The following is a 12057-nucleotide window of genomic DNA, read 5'->3' on the forward strand; positions in this document are numbered from 1 at the left end:
TGTATTGGTATTTGTCTCCTCTCTCACCCTGCTATCCTTTCCTCCACCAAAATGAAAACAAACACAGGAAAATCCCAAACTTTAGAATGTAGGACCTGGAGCTTTCTGTTTATTGCTTTACTGGATCTGACTCTTGATATACGAGAAGCCTTCTCAATGGCATGTGACAGAGAGGCATATCAAGCTTTTAAAAATATACTTCTTAATCCATTTAAGATTTGACTATTAAAAACATTGATTTAAAAAATTTTTAGCCCTAACCGGTTTAGCTTAGTGTATAGAGCGTTGGCCTGCGGACTGAGGGTCCCAGGTTCGATTCCGGTCAAGGGCATGTGCCTTGGTTGCAGGCACATCCCCAGTCGGGGGCGTGCAGGAGGCAGCTGAATCGATGTTTCTCTCTCATCGATGTTTCTGACTCTCTGTCCCTCTCCCTTCCTCTCTATAAAAAAATCAATAAAATATATTTAAAAAAAAATTTTTAGAAAACAGAAAAAACGCAGCATTTTCATTTTAATAACTTAGTGCTGGTCAGACGTCAGGACCTCTTTAATTAAGAGTATAATTGAATAGAAAATTAAAACATTTTAAACCCTAAACAAAGAAATGATTTTGCTCATGCTTAGAATCTTTATCAATGTCTTCTCTTTAGAAAATATGTTAAATTAGGTTGCCAAACTGGCATTTAGTAGATGAAATGATTTAAAGCATCCTGCTATTTCTAATAACTCAATAAATCCCAAGGAAAGCAGGAACTACATACTGTTGGTTACTTTCATAGTAAGTGATTGGCTGATACACTTTTTTTTTAAGATACCCATAAAAATACTGCCTGTTCTTATAGAGACTTAATAGAGAAAAGTAGGAAAATACCCATCATTTTATTAGAACACAACCAAAATTAAAATTTGGTTATATTCTCTTATAGTTTTATGAGTGTTTATATACACATGATAAGTAATCTCATTTGTGGCATAGGCAGTCTCGTTTCTTAATGATGACAGAAAACCAGGCTAAATCACCAAAAAATGAGTGTCTGTTATATCATTGGTCCCTCTGTATCTTTGTTTGGTCACATCAGCAATAAAGGACTGTTCAGTGATTTCACTGAGTAAAGATGGAACCACCTTATTCTGGTTAAACAGACTGCCTGATTCTGTGCCTTTCCCTTGCATTTTAAAGCTGAGGTCTCTGTCACATGCCCTTGAGAAGGCTACTCTAGTTTATCCTTAATCTCAAATTTCACACCTGTCAGGGTAATTTTCATTTTTTGGTAGACATCTCTAGTGAGATCATTCCCTAATCAAATTTTAGCAAAAAAGTATGAGAGACAAAAATGTCTATTGTTACTGCTTTGCATTTAATTTGAAGATAATTTTCTGGCCCTTTAATGAGACTCATTTTCATTAGCCTCATGTCTCTATCTTGAAAGTAATGGTAAAAGATGCTAAGCATAGGTAATGATTACAAAGGAGAAAGGTTGTAATTCATTTTGAAAGTAAATTAAATTATTAGATTAGGTTTATCCACTGGTGAATCAACTGGTACTAATATCACTCACCCCGACTGCTGCTTTTTTTATATCATATTTACCCTAAATCCTGATCAACTGGAAAAAGCACACACAACACAATACAAAACTTACACTTTTGTCAGCTGCCATACTTTGTGGAGAGAATATCAAAGGCTACATTAAATATTTTAAATAACATAAATATGTAATGTTAAAAGTCCTATAGTAATATGCTTTGAAAGAGGATCTTCAATGTGATATTGACAGACCAAAAAATGTAGGAAGCAGAGAATTATCATTCTCGTTTTTCCACTGATGCTCCTCAGAGTTCCATAGCCTAACATCTGAAGTTATTTTGAAGGCATGTAAATTGTCCAGTCTTGATGATTAGGAGAGGAAGGTATAGAAATTGTTCTGTTCTTAGCTGAAACTTGGAAATACAGGGTGTCAAAAAAAATGTATACATACTTTAAGTTGAATTTTGAAAAAGAAATGTATTTTAGTAAACATTGCCTTTATAATTCTTCAAAGTGTGTGTATACATTTTTTGGGACATTCATTTTGAAAGTGAATTTAATTATTAGATTAGGTTTATCCACTGGTGAATCAATTGGTACTAATATCACCCTGACTGCTGCTTTTTTATATCTTATTTACCCTGAATTCTGATAATCCTGATCAACTGAAAAAAAAATTATTATCCTTGCTTGTAAGCCACAAGTCAGAAAATTCAAAAAAAAATTAACAAATAATTCTTAGCCTGATTGCAGCAGAAAGCATTGGAGTATTGATATGTCTGTTGATTATGGCATTAAGTGACTGAGATACCATATCAGAACCAGATGAACATGATGGGTCATTCTTGCCATAAACTGGCCAAGAATAAGCAGCAATTAAGTTATCTCTGCTCTTAGAGAGAGCCTCTGAGTTGTGAACATGGTAATTAAAAACAGGAGATACCAGCTGCTTATTAAGCAATAACTGTTGTTCATTTGAATTACAATTCTCGGCCCTCCACCTGCTTTCTTACTGGTCTGGCCTACCTTCTTTCAGGCCCAGGCCTGGGAGTGCTTGCAAGATATAGTTGGGGTAAAATGTTGACTTTTGGTGGACACCACGGAGTCACATTGATGCAGATAAGGCACATGGCTGTGGCAGGATTCAGCTCCTTCAACAATTTTCAGGTTAGTATGGCTGAATCAATTATAGTTTGTAGAAGTTCCCTTACTGCAGACTTTACTGGCAGTTGAGACTGGGATCTTCCATGAGAGACATGGTAATATGCCACATTACTTTAGAATTCAATGTTGGACATGGTTGCAGTCAAATGGAGAACCACAGTAGGTATTTAATTTATTCAAACTTTTATTCCTTTAGATAAACCTTCCTCAGACAGTTTTCTTGGCTCAGGAGACTTAAGAACCTTTGGTCAGAGTGCAAATGGCCAGTGGAGAAATTCCACTCCAGCATCAGGTACAACTTCACAAAAATCAAGAAACAGCCGAAGTCTTTACCTCGAAACCCGAAAGACCTCAAGGTAGGTATTCTGGCTGCTTAGTTCATAAGCCCTTTCTGCGACATAAGAGGAAATGGCTATAAGATAGTTGTTACATTGGTATTTTAAAAGAGTAACACCTTGCCAAACCGGTTTGGCTCAGCGGATAGAGCGTCAGCCTGCAGACTGAAAGGTCCCAGGTTCGATTCCGGTCAAGGGCATGTACCTTGGTTGCGGGCACATCCCCAGTAGGAGGTGTGCAGGAGGCAGCTGGTCGATGTTTCTCTCTCATCGATGTTTCTAACTCTCTATCCCTCTCCCTTCCTCTCTGTAAAAAATCAATAAAATGTATTAAAAAAAAAAAAAAAAAAAGAGTAACACCGTTTTTGAACTTTAAACCATAGAGATATGGACAAGTCCATTTTAAACTTTCAACTTTTACTTGTTGCTGAATTTTGATGACAGCCAAATCTTATTAAAGAAGAGAGCTTTTTTAAGATATATTTTTATTGATTTTAGAGAGAGGAAGGGAGAGAGATAGAAACATTGATGAGGACATCGACATCCATCGGCTGCCTCCTGCTGGGGATTGAGCCTGCAACCCAGGCATGTGCCCTGACCGGGAATCATTCGGTGACCTCTTTGTGCATACCGGCTGGGCTAGGGGAGAGTTTTGAGGGAAATTTGGTAGATATGAGTATATTAGGACCCTTGAGGATCTGTATAGCTATTATGAATCTCAAAGTGAAAACCAGTATCTGCAACTAAAGTAGCAAATAAACTCGCACATGTTGTGAGTTCTTACATAACAGAGACTGCTTAAACCAAGGCAGCTCTGTACCTCATGGCCTTAGTCATCTAGACATCAGCTATTTCTGTTAGAAAATAGAGTCACAAAGTACTTGCTCCTATTTACTATTTAACCCAACTTCATAAGCCCTACCTATCCTCTCACCAAGTTTATACTGATTATTAAAGGCAGATAAAATTTGGCTTAGAAGCTTTGCCATCAGGCACTTTACTATATAAGTAAAGTATTTATTCTTTAAAATTGTATTTATGACTTCTTAAATTTTACAGGAGTGATGGGTTTTAGGCATGTTATATCATTTAATTTCCTGCTTAGTCAAGGCTAAGCTTTCTAGTGTTGATTGAAAGCCACCAATAAGATGGCTTTTTTTTTTTTTAAATGTATTTTATTGTTTTTTTACAGAGAGGAAGGGAGAGAAATAGAGAGTTAGAAACATCAATGAGAGAGAAACATCTATCAGCTGTACCGCAACCCAGGTACATGCCCTTGACCGGAATCGAACCTGGGACCCCCCCAGTCCGCAAGCCAACGCTCCATCCACTGAGCCAAACCGGTTTCGGCCAATAAGATGGCTTTTATTTTATTTTATGATTATTGGCACATGGACTGTGGAAACATGTGTCAGTACTCTCAGAATCATCTTCCCACTTCTTAATATTTTAAATAATTATACCTGAATTCATGAATACATTCACAAAATTAAAGCATTACTCATAAAACTAAAGACCCATGACCACTACCCACAATCTCATTCTCTTCCCTTAGTGTATTTCCTTCCAAATCTTTTCCTATGCTTGCTCTTCTTTCACTATCTCTTACTCATATATAGCATAATATATATGCTATGTATATGATGATGAAATGTATAGTATCATTTTGTCTTCATTAAAGATATTGCGTCTCTTGGCAGGTTGCTTTTTTTGCTAAACAATGCCATGCTGTTATTTTTTTCAAGTAACATTATTGCAGAAATAGTACATGTGCTTTGTAAAAAATTAGAAAATGCAGATAAGCAAAATAAATAAATAAATAATAGGAGCCTCGCATTCCCACCAGTCAGAGATCACCTTTGTAAAATTTTAGTATATATCCTTCCAGCTTTTTTCTCTGCATTTACACACACTTTTTTTCCCCAAAATGAGTTTATACTGTGCATATTCTTTTGTTAATCTGTTTTTTCAATCATCTCCTTTTTACCACTCAGTAAATTTTATCTTATACTCTAACTAAATTAAATTTAAATTTTCCTAGTTGACCCAAACTATCCTTTACAGCTAATTTTGCTTAAACCAGTATCCAATCTAGGATTGCATCTGGTAGTTATTGCCCTTCAGTCTCTTACAATCTAGAACAGCCCCTTTTATAATGACATGACTTTTTTTCTGCAGAATGTCTCACTTTTTGGATTTTATAGATTTCTTTGTCATAACATCATTATTTTGTCCTTCATTCTCTGTATTTTTTCTAAACTAGGTTTTTGACTTGAGTAAAAGGTGATGCTGTCTTATTTCACATTTAGGAAACCTCTATCTGGTTCTCCTGTCATTAGTGATAATGGATTGATCTCTGGATTAGAGAGATAATAGTCTCGTCCTTATTTGTACAGTTAGGTTTCATTCCCCCTTGTGACTAGATGTAATCTAAATGATGTTACTTTGGCATTATATGAATGACCAGTTTCATATCACTCTAATAGTTATTAATCTCAATTGATAACTCTTATCTGGTAACAGTTTTTTTTAAATTGAGGTATAATTGACATAGCATATTAGTTTCAAGTATACCACGTAATGATTCGATAGTGAAATGATCACCATGATAAGTCTGGTTGACATCAATAACGATACATGGTTACAGAAATTTTTTTTTCTTGTGGGAGAACTTTTTAGATCTAATCTTAGCAACTTTCAGATATGCAATACAGTATTATTAACTATATTCACCATGCTGTACATTACATTCCTATGACATTTTATAACAGGAAGTTTGTTTGGATTTTATAGATTTCTTTTTCATAACATCATCATTTTGTCCTGTAGTACAGGAAGTTTGTACCTTTGGGCCTCCTCTGAGCGTATAATAATTTTACTAGAGTTAATGAGATAATATTTTTCTAATTTTATCATTTTTTCCTACACTTATTAATTGGCAGCCTGCTAAAGAAGAGCTCTTCTTCCTCATTAGCTGGGGCTATTTGGTGACTCTGGAATACATTTCCTACCGAGAAGGCAGGATATATGATTAGGTCTTCCTTTTTTATTACCTATTTTCAAAATAAGTTTATTTTTATTGATTTCAGAGAGGAAAGGAGGGAGAGAGATAGAAACATCAATGATGAGAGAGAATCATTGCTTGGCTGCCTCCTGCATGTCCCCTACCGGAGATTGGGCTGAAACCTGGGCATGTGCCCTGACCAGGAATTGAACTGTGACCTTCTGGTTCATAGCTTAATGATCAACTGCGCTGGCTGGGCTCCATTGATTTTCAGACAGGGTAGAGGGAGGGGGAGAGACAGAGAGAGAAACATGGATTGGTTGCCTCCTGCATGCACCCAACCAGGGCCAGGGGTCAGGCCTGCAACCGAGGAACGTGCCCTTGACTGGAATCTAACTCAGGACCCCTAAGTCCAAGGGCTGACGCTCTAACCACTGAGCAAAACCGGATAGGCAAAAGAAAGTTTATTTTATTTTATTTTTTTCTGTTCATCAGATTATTTATTCACTTGATTTTTAGATTCACTTGTTGATAGATGTGTATTTGTTGTTCATAATTTGTATCTTTACCTTTTTCTTCTTCCTCTTCTTAAAGGATACCTTTCAGCATTTCATATAATACTGGTTTGGTGGTGATGAACTCCTTTAGCTTTTCCTTATCTGTGAAGCTCTTTATCTGACCTTCAATTCTGAATGATAGCTTTGCTGGATAAAGTAGTCTTGGTTGTAGGTTCTTGGTATTCATCACTTTGAATATTTCTTGCCACTCCCTTCTGGCCTGCAAAGTTTCTGTTGAGAAATCAGCTGACAGTCATATGGGTACCCCCTTGTAGGTAACTGAGTTTCTTTCTCTTGCTGCTTTTAAGATTCTCTCTTTGTCTTTTGCTTTTGGCATTTTAATTATGATGTGTCTTGGTGTGGTCCTCTTTGGATTCCTTTTGTTTGGGGTTCTCTGTGCTTCCTGGACTTGTAAATCTATTTCTTTTACCAGGTAGGGGAAGTTTTCTGTCATTATTTCTTCAAATAGGTTTTCAATATCTTGCTCTCTCTCTTCTTCTGGCACCCCTATAATTCGGATGTTGGTATGCTTGAAGCTGTCCCAGAGGCTCCTTACACTATCTTCATATTTTTGGATTCTTTTTTCATTTTGCTTTTCTGGTTGGGTGTTTTTTGCTTCTTCGTATTTCAAATCTTTGACTTGATTCTTGCAATCCTCTACTCTGCTGTTGGAACTCTGCATAATATCCTTAATTTCAGTCAGTGTATGCTTAATTTCTAGTTGGTCCTTTTTCATAACCTCGAGGGTCTCACTAGATTTCTTGAGGGTCTCACTACATTTATCGGTGGTCTCACCAGACTTTTTGAGGGGCTTACTAAATTTACCGGCGGTTTCTAGAAAATTCTTGAAAAACCTTAAAAGTGTGGTTTTGAACTCTATATCCAGTTGTTTGCTTACCTCCATTTCTGTCATTTGTGACCTGTTTCTTTGTCTCCGCATTTTTTATGCTTCCCTGTGTTGGTAGAGTGGCTTTGTGTGCTAGGTGTCCTATAGGGCCCAGTGGCTCAGCCTCCCCAGTTACTTGAGGTGGACACTCTTGGTGCACCCCTTTGTGGGCTTTGTGCACAGTCTTGTTGTATTTAAGCCTTGATTGTTGTAGGATCACTGGGAGGAATTGACCTCCAGGCCAATTGGCTGTGAGAGTCACAGGTGGGAGAACTTCTGTGCTGAACACACCCTTATGAGGCAAGACTTGCTTCAGTGGGGCTTTGGTGCTCACTGAGTCTGCCCCCTGAGTGTATCCCTTATGGATCTGAGGAGTTATAATCTGGATCATCCCACTCTGACCACTGGGTACACTAGCTCTTGGATCTAAGGAGGTGCTAATTTAGCCTCTGCCTGAGGCTACCCAGCAGGAGCTACGAAGAGATCTGCAGATTCCCCTTCCTTGTTTGGGGTTTGGAGGTGCCCAGATGAGGCCCAGCTGTGAAGCAATGCAAGCTGCTGTGGGGCCTTGGGCCTTCTCTTGAAAGTTCTGGGTCTGTCTGGCCCAGCTGCAGTTTGTTAGGTAATTTTCAGATTGCAAAGGGCCAGGGCATTCATATGCAAAAGCCTCTGCCGCAGCCTAGGTGGGGCGGGGTCTCAGAGAATCAACAGGGTGGAGCAAGCAGCTGTGGCTGATCCTCAGCCCTGCCCTAAGGGGCCCCAAGTCTCAGTGTCCCATGGTAATTGCTGCAAGCACCTTTGAGAGAAAGTTGCCCTCGAGTTCAGAGTTCCTCCTGCTGCCAGACAGTCCAGTTTCTCCCCGTATGAGTCTGGGTCCCCAGAGACTCACCCGGAACTGGAGTTCAGAGCAGCTGGGGGCTTGTGACTCCCTTCCGATTCAAAAAGACAGCCGCGTCCTCAGTTGCCAGCCCTTTCCGCGTGCGCCTCCGTACCTCCGCACTTTACTTCCGCAGCTCCTCTGAGTTTCAGTGTGCTTTTCTCTTTGCTTCTAGTTGTAGAATTTCCACTCAGCCAGCCTTCCTGTGGTTCTGGATGATGTCCGTTTTGTCTTTTAGTTGTATTTTTGAATTTGTTGTGGGAGGCAGCAATTTCCGGTGTTTACCTATGCCACCATCTTGGTTTCTTCCAAGAAAGTTTATTTATTTATTATTTTTTTAAAAAAATATATTTTATTGATTTTTTACAGAGAGGAAGAGAGAGAGATAGAGAGTTAGAAACATCGATGAGAGAGAAACATCGATCAGCTGCCTCCTGCACATCCCCCACTGGGGAAGTGCCCACAACCCAGGCATATGCCCTTGACCGGAATCGAACCTGGGACCCCTCAGTCTGCAGGCCGACGCTCCATCCACTGAGCCAAACCGGTTTCGGCCAAGAAAGTTTATTTTAATAGCCACTTCAAGTGGTTCAAATATATATATATTTTGTTCTTTTATTTTTTTTTAGTGCCACTATGGCTTTAGTGTGTTTTAATGCACTACAATCATTTTTGATGCTTACATTCTTGCAACTTTAGCCAGTGGGAGTCCAAGCTTACTTCTGTGTCTGACCCAACATTGTTAATTGTTGGTAGTATACTTGCTGTCTGGCATTTCAAGATGCCCTTCTACTGTTTCTTTAGAAAAAAAGAATCTTTTATTAAAAGCACAGATACAATACACTCTCTAGGAAGCATAAATACAAAAGACATTGAGGGGAATTCATTATATCTTCACCAAACAAATTATATCATCCTTGCCATCTTTTCCTAGCTGCGTCCACCCGTCCTAAGACAATAAGCCAGTTCCTGAAACTCTGAGTCCTTGCTCCTTTCTCCACTCTAACACACATAGAAATCATTAGAATTTGAAGAGTTAGAGTGTATGTGTTTTTTTATTTTCTTTAGACCTAGTCTGATTCATTTGTGCCCAAACCACATATACTGATTTGAAGAGTTGATTTTATTGAATTCAGTTTAGTCAGCTCTGTAACTCTATTTTGCATTCTCAGCAAAAAAAAGAAAAGAAAAGGAAAGAAAATTCATTATATTGGTAGCAAATACTTAAGACTTGTTTGGTAACAATTAATGAGAAAGAGCAAATTTTTAACAATTTTAAATTATTTACCTGTCCTTAGAGATAAGACTGGGTTTGAGTTTACAAAACTATTTTTCCTGCCAACTTTTCACATTATTTGGGGTGCAAATAATAAAAAGAAGCAAAAACAAAATTTCCTTCAGAGGAGATATACAGTGAGGCCAGAGGAGAGTTCACAGAGAGTGTTACAGTCTAATAAAAGCCTCTGGTTGTTTTTAATGAAGGATGGGAGCCCTCTGTTGGTGTTTTAGGAAATGTTAAAATTCAGTTTAAAAGCTTTATTGAGAGGCTTTGGTTTTATCCATCTCTGCAAATTTAAGCTTAAAATAATTCCCTCCAAAGGTCTTGGGGCAAGGGGATGTGAGGAGTAAAAAGGAAGTGTATTGTGTATGTTAATATACCTAGAACTCAGATTTTTTGAAGGGGTCTAATATATGCTCTCTGTTGTACCACACAAGTATGTAGTTCCTGACTAAAGGAACTTATAGATCCTGAAGCTGAGACATACAATTTTAGGTGTTTGAGAATTATATAGTTTGGCAATCTAAGACCTCTTAAGTGGCAGAACCTGATGCAGCAACCCATATATCATTTTTTGTATATTTCCCTTAAGTGGTATATCTGTCATTCTACCTGCTAATTTTTGTTGTGGTGTTGTTATTTCTTGAAAGTGGAATAATACCTGGGTTAGATTTTCTTACAAACTTTTGTTTTGTTTTGTTTTGTTTTGTTTTAGTGGATTATCAAACAGTTTTACGGGAAAGTCAAACCATCACTGCCACATGTCTGCATATGAAAAATCTTTTCCTATTAAATCTGTTCCAAGTCCATCTTGGAGTGGTTCATGTCGTCGAAACCTTTTGAGCCCCAAGAAAACTCAGAGGCGACATGTTAGTACAGCAGAAGAGGTAAGGAAAACCTGCAGCAAGAGCTACGGTTAGAATCTTTGCCTACATTCAGCCATTTCTCCCCTCCAATTTAGATGTTTATTAACCATTCCATTTACTTAATCTTTTCTATGGTTTTTCTTTCTTACTCTTTTTGAATGCTGGTATCTGTTCTAAAGAAATTGAAGAGATATTTTAGTGTAGGACTTTATTATTTTTCTTACTGTCTTCTATTCCTGTTGGATAGTAGACTTAATCTTCATTATTGTCTGAATACTTCTCATACATTAAGCTATCTCTCTTCTTTCTTTTTTGGACCCTTTGGAAACTTGTTTCATGTGGCAAAACTGTTAACCTTGCTGGATTTGATTAAATACCCACCCTTTTAAAAAAATATATATTTTTTATTAATTTCAGAGAGGAAGGAAGAGGGAGAGAGAGAGAGAGAGAGAGACATCAATGATGAGAGAGACTCATTGATTGGCTGCCCCCCCCCCCCGCCCCCTGCACGCTCCCCACTGAGGATCGAACCTGCAACCTGGGCATGTGCCCTTGACCAGAATCAAACCTGGGACCCTCTAGTTAGCAGGTCAATGCTCTACCCACTGAGCCAAACCAGCTAGACCACCCTTACTTCTTACTAGGACAATTTTCTCTCAATATAAAAGAAAAATCAAGAAGCCAGCTAAATAATTTCTATCCTTTCATTATGAGTAAGATCTTTGAGATCATAGATTTTCCCCAAAAGAAAGATGTTCTCTTGATAGTTGGGTTGTTATATTTATTCAATAAACCTAAAGGAAAAAAAATTCTGAAAATATCCCAGTTTAAGAGCAGTCTTACCTGTTCCCAGTGTTGCCCCTCCATCACTTTCTATTATTTTCTTATCTTTAATTTTGTTCATACTATCGACTGTTTTGTTTTTCAATCCTTTAACTGTAAGATAAACACCATAATAGCAGATAATTTATACTATAGGAAATGTGCTTATAAATAAATGTTCAGTTAAATATTTTTTATGCATCTCAGCTTTGTACTGATTGCTGTGGAGATACAAATGAGTAATAATGACCTTACATTTATATAGCATTAGAGTTTCCAGTGTGCTTTCCACATGCATTATTGTTTTGAATCTGTTTAACCCTGTGATACAGGTAGAAATGAGGTAATATTTACATTTTACAGATTTGAAAAGTAAAAATCAGAGGTCATACAACTAGTAATTGGCCAGCCTGCAACCTCAGTCTTCTGAAGGAGTCTAGTCAGTGTGCTTTTTTGTTATACAACCTGGTGATGTGGTTCCTGCCCATTGCAGCTTACATATTGTGGAGTCAAGAACAATTATATAATTTGGTAATGAAGATATTTTAGGTGGCAAGACTTGATTATTTGTGACTTAGTAAAAATGCTATAAATTTTTTTGGTTTGAAGTTTGGATTCTAAAATACTCAAGCAGAGGGTGGCAGGACTAGTAAATCATAGTAGGAAAAGGATAGACAAACTGGCAAGAGTATGTGATAAGAGCTGAGCAACAGTTACAAAAAGGACTCATTGCTTTAGCC

The 12057-nt window shown here is 37.7% G+C and overlaps 1 protein-coding gene across 9 annotated transcripts in view; it reads left to right on the forward strand.

The window, feature by feature from the left end:
- SENP1 (SUMO specific peptidase 1) overlaps nt 1–12057 on the forward strand; it is a 61931-nt gene that overhangs the window by 8608 nt on the left and 41266 nt on the right. For 4 of the 9 annotated variants that reach the window (XM_036297184.1, XM_036297182.1, XM_036297189.1 and 1 more), the window contains 2 exons: nt 2888–3047; nt 10345–10516. In XM_036297184.1, the coding sequence (XP_036153077.1) occupies nt 2888–3047; nt 10345–10516 (332 nt within the window). Of the gene's footprint in view, nt 1–2563; nt 2695–2887; nt 3048–10344; nt 10545–12057 lie in introns of those variants that run through there. The other 5 variants (XM_036297187.1, XM_036297188.1, XM_036297185.1 and 2 more) reach the window with 3 other exon arrangements.

Source organism: Myotis myotis, unplaced genomic scaffold (assembly GCF_014108235.1).
Source record: "Myotis myotis isolate mMyoMyo1 unplaced genomic scaffold, mMyoMyo1.p scaffold_m19_p_3, whole genome shotgun sequence".
NCBI lineage: Eukaryota > Metazoa > Chordata > Mammalia > Chiroptera > Vespertilionidae > Myotis > Myotis myotis.